Source organism: Silurus meridionalis, chromosome 16 (assembly GCF_014805685.1).
Source record: "Silurus meridionalis isolate SWU-2019-XX chromosome 16, ASM1480568v1, whole genome shotgun sequence".
Taxonomy (NCBI): Eukaryota; Metazoa; Chordata; class Actinopteri; order Siluriformes; family Siluridae; genus Silurus; species Silurus meridionalis.
The window spans coordinates 2,877,048-2,899,237 of NC_060899.1; the positions used below are offsets into that span (position 1 = coordinate 2,877,048).

Genomic DNA, 22,190 nt, shown 5'->3' on the forward strand with positions numbered 1-22,190 from the left:
TTTACTAATACAAATACAGAACGAGTTGAAGATGCTGAGATTTCAGTTGAGAGAGTGACGAGGATGGACGGAATTAGAAACGAGTTTATTAGAGGGACAGCGCAGGTAGGACGTTTTGGAGACAATGATCGAGAGGTTTTAGAGGAGGGACATGGGGTATATCGTAGGAGAAGGAGGAAAAGAGGAAGACCAAGGTGTGTGTGTGTGTGTGTGTGTGTGTGTGTGTGTGTGTGTGTGTCTTGTTTTATATACGTTTAAAGTGCTAGAGCTGAAAAAATTAAATAATAATAATGAACGAAATTCATAATACTTTTCATTATATCCAAATATTTGGCAAAAAATAATAATACAATTAAATGTTTCCACATTCTTTCTTCGTCTTAGCTGTCTGACATGACTGAGCTCACACTCAGGCCTTCAGCAGTGTCCTCCATCAATCAGGTCCACCTCTTAATACCATCATTATGACGCCGCTGCTATGAAAACCGTCAATATAATAGAGAAACCACAGTATAACGGAGTGCTGGGGATTTGAAATGAAGGGAAATTGTGTTTTTGTGCAAATTCTACAAAAAAAGAAAAGGCAAAAGTAGAAACGGTTTTGAACGCTTTTCAAAAAAACTCACGATGTCCAGCTTTCCTTGAAAAGTCCATCTTGTAAACTTCCTTCTTAAATGTATCTGCGACCAAATCAATCTCTTCTCCTACGCCAGTCATTAATGTCTATGTTATTGTACGCCTGCCGGGTGGACCCCCAGTGGACGCCAAATTCAAATCTGATTGGTTAAAGCAACTGCCCTGTTAAATCTGAAGGACTAAAGCAGGATTCTTTGACATCGGCAACACTTGATGTGACGGCTGAAATCTGATTGTATGGAAGCTTAAATGTAGACATGCATAACCGAGAGAAAAGCTATGAAATGAAGAAAATAGGATATTGGGAATAATTGTATACATATTCATGGGAAAAATAAATCGATTATAACGTGTATAACGCTTTTAAATATTTTAACTGTTTTTATTTTCTTTGAATAAATTTACTGCAGATTTTGCATTTCCACCATTTTTCAGTGTAAGACAAAGCTAACTAGCCACAAAGAAAGTTTGTGATAAAAAAAAAGTTTGCACCCATCTCTGACTCACATTTGAAATGTAAAATGTAAGCCTCTAAATTAGTGTCATTTTCCTCCTGCGTGGTTTATAGAAGATGTTAACGAGGATGATGATTGGCTTGTGAAGCTCTGCTGGACGTGATCTCGTCTGCACTGTGCAGCCAGGTGCTGGAATTTGGAGATTTGTGCATTTTGGAGATCATCTAAACTGAAGTTGCTGTCTGCCAGAGTAAGTGCCTCCAGCTGAGCAGGGTCCCCAGATTCCCCTTCGTTATTATATGGGTGCGGCTTATAATGACACAGCTCCTTCCCCTGGTCTTGAAGACTTAACAGTTTCTGAAACCAACAAAATTCATCAATGATTTATTAAAAATGAGAATCTAATAATTGCAAGAACGTTCAGTGCAATATTTGATTTCATAAAACCATAAAAAAAAATATTATGGGTCCTTTTTGAAGGATAATTATTTATTTTTGTTAAATATTAGGACATGATCTGACGCCCGGTGCCTTGATACATGTATTTAAAGAAACCGAAATCCAAGACTGTCAGTAGAAGGAACTGACCCAGTGATAGTAAAACCTCTCCTCTCCAATTCACAGTTAATGATCTCATGTTTTTTGATGTTTCTGATATGTAATGCGATAATTTACCTTCTCAATCATAGAGTTCAGTATGATCCATGTCTGAGACAGTGAGTCAGCAGAACTTGTGCTTTTCTTGTAAAAGGCCTGCTACATAAGTAAAAGTGAAATAAATTAGCTGAAAATATATATTTGGAAACATATTGCACATAACATTATGACCATTGATTATTAAAAGCATGATAATCTTCAGCGGTTTGAGCAACAGGAGCTCGTCTGTTGGATCGGACCACACGGACCAGCCTTCGCTCATCACTTGCATCAATGAGCCTCGGCCGCCCACGACCATGTCGCCGGTTCACCACTGTTCCTTTCTTGGAGCACTTTTGATAGACACTGATCACTGCAGACCAGGAACATCCCACAAGAGCTGCAGTTTTGGAGATGCTCCGACCCAGACGTCTAGACGTCACAATTTGTCAAACTCGCTCAAATCCTTACGCTCGTCCATTTTTCCTGCTTCTAACATCAACTTTGAGGACAAAATGTTCACTTGCTGCCTAATTAATAAATCCACTCACTAACAGGTGCCATGATAAAGAGATCATCAGTGTTCTTCACTTCACCATTTAGAAGGTTCTTACGTCATAATGTTATGCCTGGTTGGTGTATTTTATAATACATGAAATTTGAATATTGTGCACATGCTTCCCAGCTAACTATTTATAGGTTTCCCTGTTTGGTACTGTGATAAATGTTTGTGGACACCTCAGAATAAGATTGATGTGTGTTTTCTGGACATCCTACTCCACATTTAGTGCTCATTTACAGTTATAACTACTTTCATCCTTCTGGGAAGATGTTCCACTAGATTTTTGTGAGATTCATTCAGCCACAATGAATGGTAGTAAAGTCAGGTAGCGATGAAGGTGAGAAGGTGAGGAGGCCTGGGGTGCAGTTTGGATACACATTGAAAGTGTATCTTCATGAAGCTGGAGCTTCGTGTACAGGGGTTTTGTCATGCTGGAACAGGTTTGGGTCTTCTAGTTCAAGTAAAGGGAAAATTGTGCCCCCAACAGTTTGGGAAAGAACCTCATATGGCTGGAAAAATCTGGTGTCAAAACACTTTTGGCTAAATAGTGTATAGTGAATCTAGTTGTGATCTTAACTGATGAGCATCAACAACATTTAGACTTCAACGTCAACTTCCTATGATACAAAACACATTGTATTGTACCTTCTCAGCTGTTTCCCAGCTTTCCTTATAACGAGTTCTTGTCTGGTGACTGAACGTCATGTGCGTTGTCTCTTGGTGCTGTGAGAAACAAAAATATTCAGTCGCCTGTTTGTTGCACAACAAGGAACGTAAAAGTTTTTGGTTAAAACATTTAATAGCCTGTTTTTATTTAAAACCCAAGAAAACTATAGAGACATCACTTTGTGTTCCCATTGTTTTCCTGCTCGATGTATTTCCCAGTTTTATAGCTTTCTGGTTTTGTAGCTGTTGGATTAACCAAATTCTTGTTTTTTGCTTTTTTTTTCAGAGATTGGGAATTTCTAGCTATGTATCATATCCCTCTTTGTTTATTTTTGGATTCCAAGATATCATCATGTTTTTCACTGCCTCTGACTTTTTAATATGATATTTTCAGGGTGAATCCTACTGTATCCTACATCTAGTCAAGGATCTTTTTTTTTATTATAATTTTTAAAAATCTATGTAAAAAGGATGATGTTAGATGCAAATTTCTTTAAAATAATAATAATAATAATAATAATAATAATAATAATACAAAATTAAACCCTTTCAAGAATATTGTAGTTGCAACTTTTTGCAGAAAAAAACATATTTCTGTTTATCTCATATTATATTTTATAGCATTAGCTATATCTTTCCAGCTCTGGTTATAGTTTCTAAAAAAAAAAAAAAAAAAAAAAAAAAAACACAGTCTTGAACTTCTTTGGTGTTAAAGCTTTAAAATATATTTTAATATCATTTATCAACGACTGACAATTTTAAATAAATACATATCTGGCCATTTTTGTTAAATTTGGAATATACCATTAAAATAAACAAGGATATTCAGTTAAATGTCTCAGTACAGTACATTAAAATAATAATCTTTAATTATGAACTGACATACCCTTTGATGAGAATTCCAATCGTTCTCAGTAACAATCACCTGAAACAAACATCGTTTAGTTAAAACAAGTTTTATTTTTGTTCTCATCGAACAAAACTCATTGTTTCTAGTCTCAGTTTGTTTTTGTAGCTTCCTTATGACGTTCTGTATTTTATTTAACATTACCTTCTTTCTACTGTAGGTTTTCTAACATCTCAGTTCCATTCCTTCCTCAAATTTTCATAACGTAGTATACTGTTAAACAAGAAAAACAGACGCCCTTCTCCAGCATGACTTACACCGGAGCAGTTAAGGGCCTTGCACTAAGGGCCCACCAGGGGCAGCTTGATAGTGCTGAGATTTGAACTTGTGACCTTCAGAGACAAAGTTTAATGTCATAACCACTAAGTAATCACCTCTGAAGCACACACCACTCCATACGCAGCCCAAGACGTCCTGTACAATTGTGTGCCTTGAGATTTGTGACAATAGGAAGGAACCACATATGGCTGGAAAAATCTGGTGTCCCGATACTTTTGTATATATTGTATATTTAAACGAAGACATTACTATACCCTGGAATTCGCACTGTAACTGGAACTACTGTCAAAACTAGAGTTGTAGAAAACTCTAATATAAACTATTCAAAAATGCTCTTGTGTGATTAGAATTCCCGTATTCACTACAGTGCTTTGACTTCATCCCTGATCCTTTTGACTAAATAAAATGACTATAAATGTGTTTCACGGCTACGCTTTAATAGGATCTTGTCATAAACTTTTAATCTAAACTAAACCAAAAAAAAGAGACTACATACCTGTCCATTCGTACCCAAGTGATTATTTGGAGGGCGTCTCAACTCTTTTTGTAATTTCTCCTACAGAAACAAACATCAAGCTTTCCATTAAACCATTTTTTTTTTTAATTGGATATGGTTAGTATGGTATGTATCTGTTTCTTCAAAATGGTTAAAAGTAGTAGAAATAATTGCTTATTTCAATAATAGCAGTCACAATAATTAAACATTTTGGGGGCAAAACATTGGCAAAATATAAAGTTTTTAATGGTTCTTGAGTCTTTTATTCTCCAGACATTTTACCTCAGCAATGCTAAATAAAGAAATTGGTGGAATAGGAACTTTCAGAACTTTATCAGATTAATTCGGATTTGATTTTGAGGCCATTGAAAGTGTTCTATTTTGCCATTTTGGACCATTTTGCTCAGAATAAAATGTAGATAATAAGTATGAGGAAAGTAATAGTACTATGTTTCATACAATTTAAATCATTGTCTATAAGAGAATTAAAATTGTGTCCTTAAAAAAACATTTAAAAAAAAATACCTCAATGTCACATCCTGGTCCTTCATCATTATATGAGCGCACAAACGCTTTTGAATCCTCTAAGTCAGGAACTTGTCTTTTTTCTGCATCTTTGGAACCCCTTGAACACTTGAAGACCAGAAGTAGGACGCCTGTTGTTTTGAATCACAAATACAATGTGAAATGAAACAGGTGGGATCTTTTCACTTAAGTGGAAAACAAAACCTCTAAAATCCTTGAAAAGCTTTGCTTACACAGCATCAACAGAAGGCCTAAAAAGATGATGGCGGTCCCAGTGGCCCCGGCTCGTTTCGTGTACCCTTTGCGTTCTCCTGTGCAGTTATGGACAGTCACTGTCAGTTTTTGTTTCGAGGAAAGTCCTCCAGAGTCGGCAATATCCAGAATGAGCTCGTAGCTGCCTGAGTACACGCTGGCGTCTTTTACCAAACGTACAGTTTCCCCTGTACAAACAAATAAAGATACAGAAATAATAGTTTAATAACATGAAAGTTCAGCCTCCTCACTATACTAATGACTGTGTCTAGAAAGTTCCCTAATCCACTCTTTTCCTGGCAATGGCAACAGTCTTGAAGTTATTTATTCATTTATTGTATTTATGTGGGGTTTTAGTCCCTTGAATGTAACTTGAAAATGTCCTAATTTGTCACATGTCCTACACAGGAGTCTGGAGTATCAGTCTGGGGTAGTATACTGTAATTTATTAATAATAAAAAAAAAAATTACAGTACATAATTTAACAAATATCTATAGTCAAATAACTACCGTAATTTCTGGACTATTAAGCGTACCCAAATATAAGCCGCACCCACTGAATTTGACACAGATTTTTATTTTGAACATAAATAAGCCGCACCTGTCTATAAGCCGTGTCTACACTGAAACTAATGAACTTTACACAGGCTTTAATGAAAGACAGTGTCTGTTACACGGCTTGTATCTAAACAGTAGCCTACCAAGAAAGTCATTGTTCACTGTCTTCCTCCTTCCTTTCACAACTATTTCTCTCTGGAGTTTATCTTTTGGCATTGTCGTGCGTTTAAAAATCACCATCGGTGAAGCTTTTCTCCCGATGCCGTGCAGCTCAGAACACAGGTGAAGTGTGTTTTCATGCCCGGTTGTTTTCAGCGTGACGAATGATTCATATTTCCTGTAGACAGTCCGAGTGAGCGGCAGGTCAAACGTCAGAGGAACCTCATCCATATTTATGATGTGGTGCAGCCCGTTTCAGTGGGAGCGCATCTGATTTCATATAAAGAGTTTCATTGGTTCACCTGAACCCGTTCTGCAATTTCATTGGTCTAATGTTATGGGGCTCAGTTTTTTGGCATGAAGTTTGTGAAACCGGGAAAAACACAGGACTAATCCATTAATTAGTCGCTTTTTTTGTTTAAGCCGCGGGGTTCAAAGCGTGGGAAAAAAGTAGCGGAAAATACGGTATCTATCTATCTAGCTAGCTATATACTCTATAAACTATATACAGTTTATATTATCATTTTTATCATCGTAAGATTGAAAAATCGTAAGTCAAACCATCGTCACTCAGAGGACCAGCTGTATATTTATATAAACAATGAACATTAAACACAATTATCTTGTGAAAAAAGTAAATCAATATAAATACGACCCTAATGCAATATAGCTTCATTTCCAAACTTCATCTAATTTGCTTTAACCTCTTGTTAAAAAATTATTATAACTTAAAAAAAACATTTTACACACTTTATGCTTTAATGCTACTAATTTACTTTTATATAACGCCATTGCATTGTTAAATAAAAATGAATAAATAAAACACGATACTGATCACACTTAATAATAAAATAATGTTGGCCCTGATTGGAATGGATTAGAGAAGAAATGCTCGCTTGAATTTCATTTCGAAATCAATTTGCAAACATAACAATTGCAACATAGACTTTTTTTGTTTTTCCAGCCCGGAAACTTAATTATCTGGGGAAAGTCTGTGATTCATGCTATTTATCTTGTAAGGACAGTGAACGATAAGAGATCAAAACTTTAGGGTGTGACTTCTCCAGAAAAAGCAAGATGAAGAAACACTGATTATTGTTGTAAAGCAGCGTCTCATGTAAATGGACATACAATGGACATTTCGAAAAACATCTGCCATGTTTCCGTGTCGCTGCACCCATGAATACAGTTTATATTTGTATGTATAAACATATAAATGTAATCCAGTTTGGTTAAATTAATCAGCTGTAAAATGAAGTTATTTGATTTACCCTTCAGCGGTTCGATCCTCCATCTTCCCTTTTCGTTTTGTATCTTGTAGGTGAAGGGAGCGCTGAACGGTGGAAGGTCCGGATCTGTGGCGGTGATGTTAATCATGGATTCCGGTAAGCAAACAGTCACCTTGTTGTTCATCAACAGTGGAGCGTTATCATTCTCATCTAACAGGTGGATGAACAACGTTCCTGTACCTGTCTGCCGAGGTATACCTGTAGGTCAGGTCAATAAACAACCACATCAATACCTTGGACATGTGTGATGTTGCATTATAAATGCAGAATGACCAGAATTGTGTGTAAAAGTTAGTATCAGTGGTGATTTTATAGTTATTAAGCGGATAGATAAAGAGAGAGAGAAAGAGATATACATTGGTTTACTACAAACTTAAAAACATTGTAAATATAGTTCACTTTTAAAGTCGTATTGTTGCTTATACTTTCTTACAATTAAACCCTGACAAATCAAACAAATATTTTTGTTTTAAAACATGCTTCTGGTGTCACTCACATTCAGCAAAACCACTTCTCGAGTTTTCAGTGCAACCGTGTTCTAATTTCATCACTTTAACAGCATTAACACTGTCGAACAGCTTACCATCATCAACAGCATGCAAGATGACTGTGTAAGTGCTGTTTGAAACAAACACCGATTCTCTGTCCAGAACTTTAGCTGTGGTCACTTCGCCGGTCTTCAAGTCTACTGATACCCAGTTATCTATATCTTTCCCTTTAATGAATCTGAAGAAAAAGGGAGACAGGTGAATGAAATACGTGCGATACATTATGTATCACGAACTAAACGGCCAATATTATAGACCTGATGATCTGAGTCGTTTCTCAAAATGGAAATATTAAACCAAAATACCTGCTGATTAAAACAATTGAAATTAATACAACTATTTAAAAGTGCAGATTTGTACTTGTTTGTTTGCCTCATAATGTTCTACAATCACTTCAAGCATTTTTCTTGTTAATTTATAAAAAAGAAATTTTAAGCTTTAAATAAGAAATATTACGCTTTTTTTTTTTTGCTTTTTACGCAATCAGAATCAGAATAAAAATCGGGTTTTTACACTAACACAAGTATGCATAATCCTCATGTAGTACTTGGATCTTCATAAAAAGATCATGATTGTGAAGATGTCGGTTCATAGCTTCCTGAAAATCCAAGAAAACTTCCATTTAACGATTAACGTGACACAATTCAGGCAGTGCAGAGGGAAAAATGTTATGACTGTTAAAAAGTAACATTTTACCGATGCGTGTTTGGTTGAATCTGGTCCTGGTCCGTTACATTGATCGTCCACAGAAGGTATCCAGGTGGTGTGTTTTCCATGACAGTGACATGTTTAACTGTTTCAGTGAACTCTGGCGGCTCGTTAACGTTCTCCACGGTGATGGGGAAGGAAAGCGTCGAAAAACTCGAGCCGTTTCTCGAAAGCTCAACATCCCACAGCTGTCCATCGTAGTGCATTTTACGAACCGTACAAGAAAAGAACGGCTCTTCGTTTTCCACTTTAACTGTCAAGTTCAGCTCCTGAGTCTCTTCAAAGTCTAGTGGCTAAATAAAAGGACACAAGAGAACATACGCTAGTGGAAGAAGTGAATACAGGTGTCTTTAGAAGATCTTGTACCACAAGATTGGCACAATCTATTGTTCATTTGTGCTATTAATTTATTACACCCTTCAATGGTCCATCTTTTGGATCCACATCGAAGAAAAATGAAGACAGTGGAACAATTATTTTAGTATTTAGCATACAGTAAATCTTTGTTTGAGCTAAAAATGAGTTTGATATATTTTAAGTGTAATTCTGATTTTATACAGTGCTGATGCTCAAATTTAGAAGAATGTAGACAGTTTATTATTATGTGTAGCATAAAATGGACTGGACTGCTGACCAGACATTCAGTTATGTTTGCCAGAACTCCGACTTAGTGGTGGTTTTTCCAAGGACAAACACAAATGTTGAGCCAAAACAAACCCACAACCTTAATCCATCTGAAACCACATGGCACTTGACTTTAATTATCAGTAAACTTTAAATATTTTACCTTTACGACTGATACGATGCCCTCGTTAGTTTTGGGGTTTGTTTCAATTTTAAAGTTCTCAGCTTTTGCGCCGTAAAGTTTGAATTTGGCCCTCCAGGCTGGAGATCCAGGACTGTCTTTATCCGACACTTGAATTCTGTAAACTTCAACTCCAATCTCGTTTTCTTTCACCCGTCCAGTGCCCTGTCATATAATACAGAGGGGAGAAAACAGAACAAAAAACGTATAAATGTAATAGATCAAATAATTAATTGAATATTACAATTATTTAAATTTCAATAGTGGGTGTGCATATATATATATATATATATATATATATATATATATATATATATATATATATATATTCATAGGGGTGTAACGGTACACAAAATTCACGTACCTCGTAATTTTTATATTGTTTTTTATTAATGCAGTTTATTATTATTAAATTTGTGCTCATCAACATTTGTACAGTTTACATTAAAAAAATGTAAATAAAATGCCTGCTTGGTTAAATAATATATAAAATAAAATAATATTTTATAAATCTAGAATAAATTAAATAAAATTGATTAAGTAATTAATACAAATAACACAAATTAAATGGATTAAATACAATTTAATAAATGTCAAAATTATTTAAAATAGTGTACATTTGTTAGACCCCATTTGGGTAATACAGATGTGTGTGTGTGTGTGTGTGTGTGTGTGTGTGTGTGTGTGTGTGTGTGTTTTACATTTAATATTCAATTTTCTAAAGATATGATCTACTGTTTTGCTTATTTCAGCATACTGTAACAAATGTCTTCATTCCTTCCATCTTTTATTCATTCAACCCCTAAATATATGGAATTGTCAGGATTTTCTGCTTTTAAGAGAAATTTTTTAAGCTGGACATAAAACACTGAAGAATCCTGAGAGGTAGCATTACCCAACAGTCACTTCCTGTTTAGCGGCTAATGTTAACGCTATAAATGTTTTAGTATTTTCATGCATGCACAAAACAAATCGTATTTCCGGTACTAGTTTAATTTTTAATGGCATTTTCATGTGCGACGCAGAGATTAAACAAAAATTGTGGTCCGCCACTTAATACGTTCCTGAGGAAACTCAGATTTTAACTATGTTCCACATGCACAAAAGATCGCATTGGGTAAACTCTGTACCGAACGATTTTGGTATGAATTTGTGTACCGTTGTTTTTGTTCTTTGAATAGTATATTTGTATACAACAAATTTTATATTTACTCACAGTTTTGCCTGTAATTACAGGTATATGGTCGTTTTTATCTATAATGTTGATTATCACCGTTGCCGTGCTGGAATATGGTTTGTAAATTTCTTGGTTCTTCGCTTCAACCACTACAGCAAATTGTTTGTTTTCCTAAAATTAAAAACATGTATTATTTTTGTATATTTATTAGCATTGCCAAACTTCAAACAGAAACGCTCCAAAAAGTATCAACGACACACAAAGAATCAGAAATGTGGAGAAGATTCTCATACCTCATAGTCTAGACATCCTCGGAATGACAGTTCTCGCTTTTCATTTAAAAAGAACATAACATTATGCTGGTTCGGGGTCGCTTTAACACTGAAAGTTAAAGCATCTTGTGTTTTGTTTGGTGCGGGCATTATCAACAAATTTGTACCTGCGAAAACACAAAGAACAGAACATCATATGAATGCTATGTGAATATCAGCGTATGCAGACTGTATATACATTTGGGGAGTTTTTATATGAGCTGCATTTTATCCATTTGAGTACAACTCTGGTCAAGTCAAGTCAAATTTATTTATAAAGCACATTTAAAAACAACAGCTGTTGGCCAAAGTGCTGTACAGAATTTAAGCATATAATAAAATACAAAAAATATAAAAGTCAACATAGGACATGGCAACAGATATTACACTAAAGTTATGCCAGTGTGCTTACTTATGATCATACGCAACAGTACATAAATAAGTTTTAAGATAGATTTAAAATTAGCGTATGTTGGTGCAGCTCTTATATAGGGTGGCAACTTGTTCCATAACTGTGGAGCAAGCACGGAAAAGGCACGATCTCCTTTCGATTTCAAGTGTGTCCTTGGAACAGTCAACTGAAGACTACTAGTTGAACGAAGTTCCCTAGAGACATTACATTGGAACAGAAGGAGATCAGAGATATAGGATGGAGCCAATCCATGGAGACCCTTATAAACAAACAACAGTGTTTTTAAATGAATACGGAATTTTACTGGAAACCAGTAAAGAGAGATCAAAACTGGTGAAATATGTTCCCTCTTCCTTGTTCCAGTTAACAATCGAGCAGCAGCATTTTGGACAAGTTGAAGACGAGACAAGAGAGACCGTGAAACATCCAAGTACAGTACATTACAATAGTCTAATCTGGATGAGATAAAAGCATGTATTACAGTCTCCATGTCTATTGATGTTAAGAATGACTTCATCTTTGCAATATAATATGGTGTGTTTTCTTTGACTGTGCTGTTGCGTACCAATTGCGTCGGAGCAAAATGGTTTCAGTCTGTGGAATGTAGTGCGAATTGTTTGCAGGATTGACCAGATGACAGAAAGGCAACCATATATGCAGCTCAATGCATGGTTGCTTGAAGCAAACTGAGATGAAGCAGCATGATAGCATTGCAAAAATGACTTGTAAATATTTGGACTGATAAACAAAAGGAGAAAGTGAGCCCTGAGTATGATTCACAGAACGTATTAAACTATTTATCTTATAATCCAATATCTTTTTTGGCACAGGATTTGTAATGTTTTTGCTTGGATGATTTCTTGTGATTTCAACACACATTTTTGAAACAGAAAGTTTTTAACTGCCAATTTTCAGTCATTGTATTTTTTTTTCCGTCAAATAAACAAGAGATTTACAAGTATTGTTTTAGACATACCTACCTGTCAAATTATGTGAGGTTTGAACCCAAGCCAAATAGCGAACAAATCAATTTTGGCAAACTGTCATGAAATATAATGATTGCAATACACAAGGTGATGAAATGATGATGATGAAAGTTTTCCCTTTAGATTTTTTTTCATTTAGAGAAAGGGGAGCGTTGCATAAACACAACAGATTATGAATCATAACGATCGTGTTCAGTTGTGCGGATTCGGTCGTTAGTTACCTTGCAGCATGGATTCTTCTGCGCTGATAACATAAGTTCCATTACTAAAATATGGCTCATAAATCTCCTCGATAATAATCTCCACGGCAAGTCTTTCGTACACGTGCTTCAGGGCAGAACATTCAAACACGAGCTACAAACAGACAAAATAGAATAGCATTTAATTGTCACATATACATTACAGCACAGTGAAATTTGTTCTTCGCATATCCCAGCTTGCTCGGAAAGCTGGGGTCAGCCATGATACGGCACCCCTGGAGCATAAAGGGTTAAGGGCCTTGCTCAAGGGCCCAAAAGTGGCAGCGTGGCGATATCAGGGCTTGAACCCCCAACCTTCCGATCAGTAACCCAGCACCTTAACCACTGAGCCCAATAGTAACCGTCTTTTATGTAATGTATATTTACTTACCATTATTTATTTACTCTGATCATTCAAATGCATTAAAACAAACATTTCTCCACATCGACACCAGTTTGAACAAGATCTTTCAGATGAATGAGAATTTTTTTAGCTGATTATTTACATCACATTACAGTGGCGGTGTAAAGTATTTGAGTAAATGTACTTCATTACAGCGCTTAAGTTATTTTTATTTATTTACTTTCTAGTTTTACTGAGTATCAAAGATAAAAGCAACTTTTACTCTCTACTCAACTACTTTTATGATTCAGTAGATGTTCCTTTTTAACTCCATTCTATTTGACCATTACCAGTAATGTTTTGCCATCAGTCATTTGGTTTTTAATTATTGGTTTTAAGTGATCGAGCTAAAATTATTCACTTTAATTTGGTTTGTCCATTGATTATTAATGGTTCCTCTACTTTGTGACATGATACTGTCATTTTATTTGTTAATTGAAGATCCATTTTTGATAGATTGTTCCATCTTTGATTCATTCTGGCATGTTGAAGAGGTTGTTGTGTTGATGGTTAAAGCAATATCGCGAAATTATTGCGTACAATTCGATTTGTATTTGAGGAAATAAAACTTCACAAATCAACTTTTTTTTTTTTTGCTTTTTACTAACATGTCATTGTACTCAGATACTTGAATATTTTACCTCAAGTCATATTGGAATCGGTGGTTGCAATGGAGTAAATTTTGCAGTAAAGCTATACTTTTACTCAAGTATGATTTTCAGGTCTCTTTACACCTCTGTCATTACACATAATGACTTTGATGATGAATGGTTTTAATCAACAAGAAACTTTTTATAGATGTTTTTTTTACAGTACAGAGTAAAACGTGGCAATTATTTTTGTAAAAGTGCTTACCAAGAAATTCTTCATATGATCGTAGTCCACATTCCCAGTTACTTTCATCTCCTTGGTTTCCTTGTTGATATCAAAAAGGCCCACTGGAGGCTTATCAAGACCAGGACCGTAGATGATGCATTCTTCGATGTTAACGTAAAAGGTCAGCTGTATAAAGAAAAAAAATACTTTGCTGCAGTTGTGAAATAATCTCAAATATGTTCATTGTATATCATTATTTATCTCGTCTGTGACACTAACTTGCGAAATGTGTTTTCAGTTGTTCCAGAATGCACAAAAAGTCACATGGTTTCATTACTTTCATTGTTCGGTTATGGACCCCCATTCAATCCAACTGCTAAAGCCGTGGACATTTAATTGCATTTTTTTATGTAGTTTTGTAGTTTTGATGTAGTTTTAAATTTTTTTTATAAAATTATACATACCTGTCCGAGGGATCCTTCAAATCCTCGTTTCATCTTTAATATGTCTACCACCCATGACCGCTTTTGCCGTAACTTGCCTACCGAGGAGTTAATCTCCAGAGCCCCAATCTGCAAAAAGATCATCGCACATAATCAGGTTACATTACAAAAAATAAATAGTTACTAATTAAACACAATTTCTCTAGTGATTGAATTGGCTTAGAGTCACACATATTTTAAGTGGTACCTCAGTGCTCTTGAATTCTTCAATTTGATTGGTCAGAAAACCCTAACCCTAACCCTAACCCTAACCCTATGTTAGTGCAGTTGCAAATCACGTATATATATCGCACTCTTTATAAAAAATTATCCGTCCAGTATTTACAGCACATTTACTCATCAGGGACTTGATGTATGATTCACAACACTAATGAACTTTTCCCAGGATTGTATTTACATGGCAGTTATATAATACATTTAGTCTACTGCTTTAAATCACATGCATTTTTTTTTACTCTCTGCATTTAATTTTTTGATAACAGCCAAAATATAAAAAATGTCACACGCCAACTAGCGAATGCATTGGTTTAAGCAATCAGTTTGCACAACCCCCTAATACATATATATAAAAATAGTGTTAACAGGTTGTTTGGAACAGGAGATCATGCACATGCACACATCATGCACACATTAAATCTATTCTCTATTAAAAAGTACACTAAAACTGCATCTGACATCTTTTTCCTAGAAAATGTTCAAATATTTAATGGTGATGATGATAATAATGAATAGTAATAGCCAGTATTGGATTATAATTCTTTATTTAATAAAAAAAAGCAATATTATTCAAGTACTCTGTTACTTTCATCGAAATTATTAACAAAACGAAAAGACTTCTGTGACTTACTGTTGTGATGAAGAGATTAATCAGTATTAAGATTATCAGCTTCATGCTGTCAGTCGCATTCGCTCTATAAAGTGTATAAACAGCTTCCAGCCTTTTAAAGGAGGCGGAGGAGCTACAAATTTCATTCGAAATACAGCGAGACGTCATCAACACCTTTCGTTCGCGTGCTTTTTAGTACCTACCTCATTGTTTTGTTTAAACCTGTTCTTGACAAATCAACGAGGAAATGTAGAACCTCACCCTAGACATTTGTCAGCCATTGACTCAGATAACAAGGACGGCATACACCGATTTTCCATTGAAAAAGATTAGATTAGATTACACTAAATACCAGCAGAAACTACGATGTCTCATCCTCATGGGAACTATTCATTGTAAAGTTTTTTACATACACACCGGAGGACTATGTAATATACATGGAAGCATCCTAGTAGTGAAAGTAAATTATGCTTTTGTAGATCTTATCAGAGTTTAAATGGTTCTGTCCTTTTCAACACCATCATGTTTGGATTTTGATACTCGTACATATATGCCAAATATATTTCAAAATATTACAAACACGGCCTTTTTCATATATGCAACATATGTATGCGTATAAAATACATGATCATATATGGGTAAAGGAGGTTTTTCCTTGTATTTGATTTAAGCTTGTGAAATGCATAAAATGTACTCTTTTCCAATAACTTACTGTTACTTACTTTATATAACGACCTTACATTTCCTTAATTCTATTAAATAAATGGTCAAAAACCTTTCATTTTCAAACATTTATTGTTGGTTTACAATTTGCTTCCCGAGTAAAAAAAAGCAAGCAGCAGGTGATTATGCAGTACTTAAATTAAAGCAATTGTTTAAAACCTGTGTGCCAACAAGTAACAGGAACAACAAGAAAACATCGAACATTAAACATAATGTCTCAAACCTGTAACTTTGCAACTTTAAACATTATTTTCACATTTTCAACATAACATTGTGACATTATTGCATTTTGCACTTTCTCCTGAACTGGAATTTGAAACTGGTTTTCCCAAACTGGAGTCAAAAATGCTGGAATAATGTCACTCCCAAAACTCACATATCGACCCTTTTACAAAGAAATGACACGAGTAAAGTTAAGATTAATAAAACAAATTATAATTTATTATAATTATAATTCAATTTAAATCAATTAACTCTCTAGGAGTGTTAAATCGTCCCAAATTCTACATTAACATCTATATGACATTGTTTTGACATAAGGACTAATTCTATAACTCAACAACAGGTATCTCCTATATTATGTTGTACTTTAATGTATCATAAATGGTGTTACACAATATAATAAAGTATATGTATCCTATATATTAGTGGTCCCCAACCACTCATTTGGTAGAAGTATGAATATGTTCACATCTATTAAATATCATTTAATTTATATGTTCATATATGGCCATATATCTGATTTTTTTTTTTTTTACAAAAAAATGGTAAGCATGCATAAAAATCTCACCCATTAGTCCACACCTTGTCAAACTTTCTGTTTCTGTGTGTCTCAAATATGCAGTGATTGTGGAGCTTGATAAGGCATGTATTGCCTGAGAACTTAATTGTACTTTACTGTAATTTAGTAGACACTCAGCTTAGGTTGGGTTCTGCATGGCTTTTAGAGCTTAATTCTTCAACATTAATGCATTATTTAATTCAACTCGATTGAGTGTTATTTGTATGATGCTTTAAACAATCAGAGCAGGGATTTGTTATAAGAGATACAAAAATATATTACAAGTTTATAGGTTTATCTATAATAAGTGAGCCAGTGGCGCCTGTGACAAGGACAAATTCCCCGGAGACTTCATGAGGGAGACACCTTGAGAGGAACCAGAATGAAAGGGAGCTCCGGAACCGCAGAATGCAGAACTGTTCATGCAAACTGAGGTCCTTAGCCATTGTAGTAGACTGTTGATATTAATTACAGTCCAAATCCATCCACAAAGTTCTTGAGTTGCTCATTAACTCTGTGAATTCTAGGGGCTGTTAAGGTGGATTATTTACTTTTATTTTATATTTAGAGGAAGAGATTTGTTTATCTACACTGGAGATCAAAATTAGAGAACAATTTATAAACAATTGAACAATTCTGAAATAATGTCATCTTCACTGCTCAACAGTTGAGGGAGTTTTTGTCCTGTCTATACCATGCTACCAGAACACCTTTTCCACAAAATAACTAAGGCATTTAAAAAACATTATTTTCCAGAAAACACAATGATCAAAATTAGAGAACACTTTCAGATACCCCCCAGTTATTGTTGTTAATCTGGCACCTGGTGCTAATTTCCTTGAGTATCTGTCAACCCCTATTTAACTGGCGGCCGTGCTGAAGTTACTGAAAGCCTCCGGCAGCAGGTTGTCCAGATGAAGACCAAAGGGATGACCCTATCAGCCATAACAAGACAAGTTGGTCGTTCCAAATCTGTGATTTCAAGAATATTGAATCATTACAACATCACAAACTCATTCGAGTCCGCCAAGAAGGCTAGTCGTCCACGGAAGACAAATACAAGAGAGGACAGAATAGTGCGGAGGATCTCAATGGGCAATAGTTTCCACACTGCAGCTGGAATTGCTCACTAGTTCAGCGCTGAACAGGGTAAGGATCTGTCTCGTCATACAGTGTCTCGACGTTTAAGAGCATTTGGACTGAAAGCCCACTCTGCAGTGACCAAACCTCTCATTAGCAGAAAGAATCAAAAAGGCTAGAATAAGCTTTGCTGAGGAGCATGTTGTGTGGACAGAGGAGAACTGGTCCAAAGTTCACTTCAGTGATGAAAGCAAGTTTAATTTATTTGGATCCGATGGGAAACATTATGTTCGGTGACAAACTGGAGAAAGACTGAACCCAAAGTGTGTAAAGAAGTCAGTGAAAAGTGGAGGAGAAAGTGTCATGGTTTGGGGCATGTTTTCTGCAGCAGGAGTTGGGCCTCTTATACAGCTACATGGCAGAGTGAATGCAAATGTTTATCAGAACCTTCCTCAACAGCATATGGTTTCTTCCCTGCGTTCATCACCCAATCAGCCCGCAGTGTTCATGCAGGACAACGCTCCATGTCACACAGCACAACAGGTAAAGCAGTTCCTTGAAACTGAAAACATTGAAATAAGACATGGCCTGCACAGTCCTGATCTCAACCCAATAGAGAACCTCTGGAAAATCCTTGGTGACAAAGTTATGGCCAAGAAACCCACTACAGTCACCGAACTGTGGAGGAGACTGGAAGAAGAGTGGACCAAAATCACACCAGAGCAGTGTGAGAGACTAGTGCTGTCCTGTGGCCGCAGATGTGCTGAAGTCATTCAGAGCAGAGGCCTGTACACTTCCTTCTAATTGCTGACTGTTGTAACCTTCAGAAAATTTTGTTGTAATCTTTTTCCATGCTACAGTCATTGTTGTTCTCTAATTTTGATCAGCGTGTTTTCTGAAAAATAATGTTTTTTTTTTTAATGCCTTAGTTATTTTGTGGAAAAGGTGTTCTGGTAGCATGGTATAGACAGGACAAAAACTCCTTCAACTGTTGAGCAGTGAAAATAACATTAATTCAGAATAAATTGTTCTCTAATTTTGATCGCCAGTGTATCTGTCTGTCTGTCTGTCTGTCTGTCTGTCTGTCTGTCTGTCTGTCTGTCTGTCTGTCTGTCTATCTATCTATCTATCTATCTATCTATCTATCTATCTATCTATCTATCTATCTATCTATCTGTCTGTCTATCTATCTATCTAGCTATCTGTCTAGCTATCTGTCTAGCTATCGTAAGTAAGTAAGTAAGTAGGTAAGTAAGTAAGTAAGTAAGTATATACGGTGCAACCTCGATACTCGTGAGTTTTATTTTCTATTACCCCTCATCAAAACTCATCAAAAATTGTGAATTACTTGTCATAAATGTTTTATTTACTACTTTAAATAAATAATACAATATTAAAAGTTTTTTAAACATTTGTATGTAACTTATTAGTACAAACTCTTTTAAAATGTTACTCAGAACCTTCCCGCCACCGCCCCCGGTCCGGTTCCAAATGAAATGTTGCCAACTATCGAGGCCGCAAGTGTCAAGGTCACGAGTATCGCGGTTCCACTGTATTACATACAGGGTCCATTCAAGTCAAACTGGGACTTATAATTTTACAGGTAAAAAACGAATGCTAGCATGGCGGTACTATAAGCAGTAGTAAGTGGCTAGTGTTTCCTTTTTCACATGTCGCGGGCCAGTCCAGAGACCGTTTAGCAAGATGTCTGACAACAGTGTTAGTGCATCCCTGGAACAGCATGTTGTGATGAAGTTTCTTGTGTTTGAAGGTGTAAAAACATGCGGGTATCTACAGAAGACCTTGATAAAAAAAAAAGCAGGGACAATGCAAGGCGTGGCGGTGATGAAAAAAAAAACCTGTAGGGTTGGTTCTTGAGAATGCCTTCCTCTCCTGTATCACACCATGACTTCACTGGAAAAGTTTTCACTTCAAATTTACTGCTTATGAAATCTATTTTGTGTCCATGTTCAGACAGATGACTGCACTGCTCTTTCCCCCCAGGCTTTTCCGATGCTTCTGTTAGTTAAAGATTATGGTTTCTGTCAGGTTTTCACAACACCCATGATTTTCATACAGCACATATAACACTGTCTGATCAGTACTGTTTTTGCATCAGTTTTCGGGTTGGTCACATTTTGGGGTCATCAAAAGACAGAAAAGTGAGAGTTGTGCAAGTGGCTGACTTTGACTGTGAAAAGTTTCCATCGGTTAGTGTTTGAAATGATCTGATCAATGAGAGCAAAATGTCTGACAAGTTCATTGTATCGACACACGGTTCACAAACGTTTATTCGAACGTTGCATTTAGAAATAAATCGTTATTGCAAATATGGTTGTTAGTGATCAGTAGCACTGAATTTAAAGCCAGGTCAATTGCATTTAATGGATTGAAGGCATGCCAAATTATTCTCGAATAATAATAAAAAAAGAATTCGCATTTTGCATGAGAGTCTTTTGGAATAAAAACAACAACAACAAAGTGTTTTTACTGCACTGCATGCCCAGACATATTTAAACTTGTCTCCAGCTCGTTCTGCAGTCTGTAAAGAGGATGTTAATTGCGTTTTACCATACACTTATTATTTGTTCTTTTATTTTTGAATGCGTGAGTAAACCAAAACAGTTGCTAGTCTTGGCAACACTGTGCTTTTTTTCACTTTTCTGTTATTGATCTGCAAGCAACATAGGTTGGGCAACGAATGTGTTTACACTGGCTGGTCTCCAAATTCTTTTCTTGCAGTCTATTTCTTAGCATGATATGGCTCTTATGTGTATTTTTCATGTTCAGGAGGCTTCTTTTGACCAAATGAACAAATTCACTTCTTTACATCAATAGCTTGACATTTTTCAGCTTGTTTTTTTTTTCTCCAGTGTGGTACAACAGAGAAAACGAAAACATTCATTTTAAAACTTTTTTCATTTTTATATTTGTCCGATAGTTGTATTCGAAACAACCTTCAAATAAAGCAGAATTTAATTCAAGCACAGCGTGAAAAAGAATGTGGGCTCAGAGGGCTTGGCTCTTTGTCAGTCTATGTTCAATTTCATACACAACGTTCAAATCAAAATCATAATTGTTCATACAGTGTTTACTGTTTATACCACAGAGAGTGGTAAGCCATCAGGGTCAGAAAGTGTCAGAATCACTGACTTTCATTTCAACATGTTTTTGTCCATATGCATTAAATTATTACAAACACTATATTCCCTTCATTTCATAGTGTTTCTACTTGCCACAGAGCACTTGAGTGTCTGTTTACATTGGAGTTTCTATCCAATCAGATTTCAGCCATCACATCACATGTTGCCAGGGTTAAAAGTATCTGACATAAGGCCATCAGCACCTGCAGGCTTTTTTAAACACAAACTCTGTTGCTCAACCAATCAGACTGCAATTTGGTCACCCCAAGGCCCACTAGAAGGCGTCCAATCATGTCAGCATTTTTACATCCTTTGGATTGGATGGAGAGGACACTAGTCAGTGCTCACAAACCGCATCTGTAGCGAACTACACAAACTGAAATATATCGGTGTGGATTCAGTATCTGTTTTTGCATTCCAAAACGAGTGACAGAGGAGAAGAGATTTTTATTGCAGATACACTTACAAGGACATTCACATAACAGACTTTTTAATAAAAGCTGGAAATTGTGTTAAGCTGGTGTAAAAACAGTTGTTAAGCTTTTTTGAAAAAAGGTTTACACTTTTCTTTAGGTGTCAAATTTTGCACAAAAATACACACTTTGCCTTCATTTCGAATCCCCAGGAAAAGCGTAAAGCATGGAAAAAAAAAATGCATGAAAATGCAGGGAAACCTGGGGTCATATTATGAGGTTAATATCGATGCTTCTGCTAGAGATGATGTATGTGGGAGGTGCAGTTGTGGCTACAGTGAAAGGAGACGATTTGAATTGTGTTTATCGGGTTTCTTGCTTTAGTAATAACAGTCATTCTAATGCTAGAAGATTCCTGTGTGTTATGCAGCGCTCGGTTCTACTGCGCTTCTCTATAATACTGATGGTTTCTGTAACTGTGGGGTCATAATAATGGTATTAGGAGGTGGATTGGTTCTCCACTGAAGACCTTGTTGTAAAATTAACGCCCACCCTCGCTAGGCCAGAACAAAAAATGTTTTTCACACTTGAATATTGTTGAATATTTGTTAATAACCCTGAGAGGTGAAGTGAATAATATTGATATTATTATAGAGGCACATGTAATTGGGTGGAATTATTTAGTCAACAAATAAGCAGTCGGTTCTTGAAATTGGAAAAGTCTACGGGTTTGATTGATGTTGAAAAGATTTGTGGGTCTTCCTGATATACAGTGGTTTCAACCTTCCATTAACCTACCATAGGCTCACTGATACATGTGGGGACCGAAGTCTGGCCAAATGAATCCGATCTGTGTGTGGGTGTGTTGTTTTTTGTTTTGTTTTTTTATTGTGAAG

At 35.8% G+C, this 22,190-nt stretch overlaps 1 protein-coding gene across 2 annotated transcripts; it reads right to left on the bottom strand.

Moving 5' to 3' along the window:
• Positions 1-184: 184 nt before the first annotated feature.
• Positions 185-15,250, bottom strand: LOC124398678 (cadherin-2-like). 2 transcript variants are annotated; one of them, XM_046868923.1, is made up of 17 exons: positions 15,176-15,250; positions 14,290-14,397; positions 13,865-14,011; positions 12,589-12,721; positions 10,952-11,097; positions 10,698-10,829; positions 9,464-9,646; positions 8,665-8,969; positions 8,004-8,146; positions 7,403-7,618; positions 5,396-5,602; positions 5,163-5,293; positions 4,638-4,697; positions 3,842-3,880; positions 2,935-3,012; positions 1,767-1,847; positions 185-1,448 (listed from the first exon to the last, which is right to left on the bottom strand). In XM_046868923.1, the coding sequence occupies exons 1-17, from the start codon at positions 15,218-15,220 to the stop codon at positions 1,179-1,181; spliced, it is 2,424 nt and encodes an 807-aa protein (XP_046724879.1). In that variant the 5' UTR covers positions 15,221-15,250; the 3' UTR covers positions 185-1,178. The 2 variants fall into 2 exon arrangements, with proteins under 2 accessions (XP_046724879.1, XP_046724880.1); XM_046868924.1 differs by lacking the exon at positions 15,176-15,250 and adding an exon at positions 14,105-14,201.
• Positions 15,251-22,190: the final 6,940 nt, after the last annotated feature.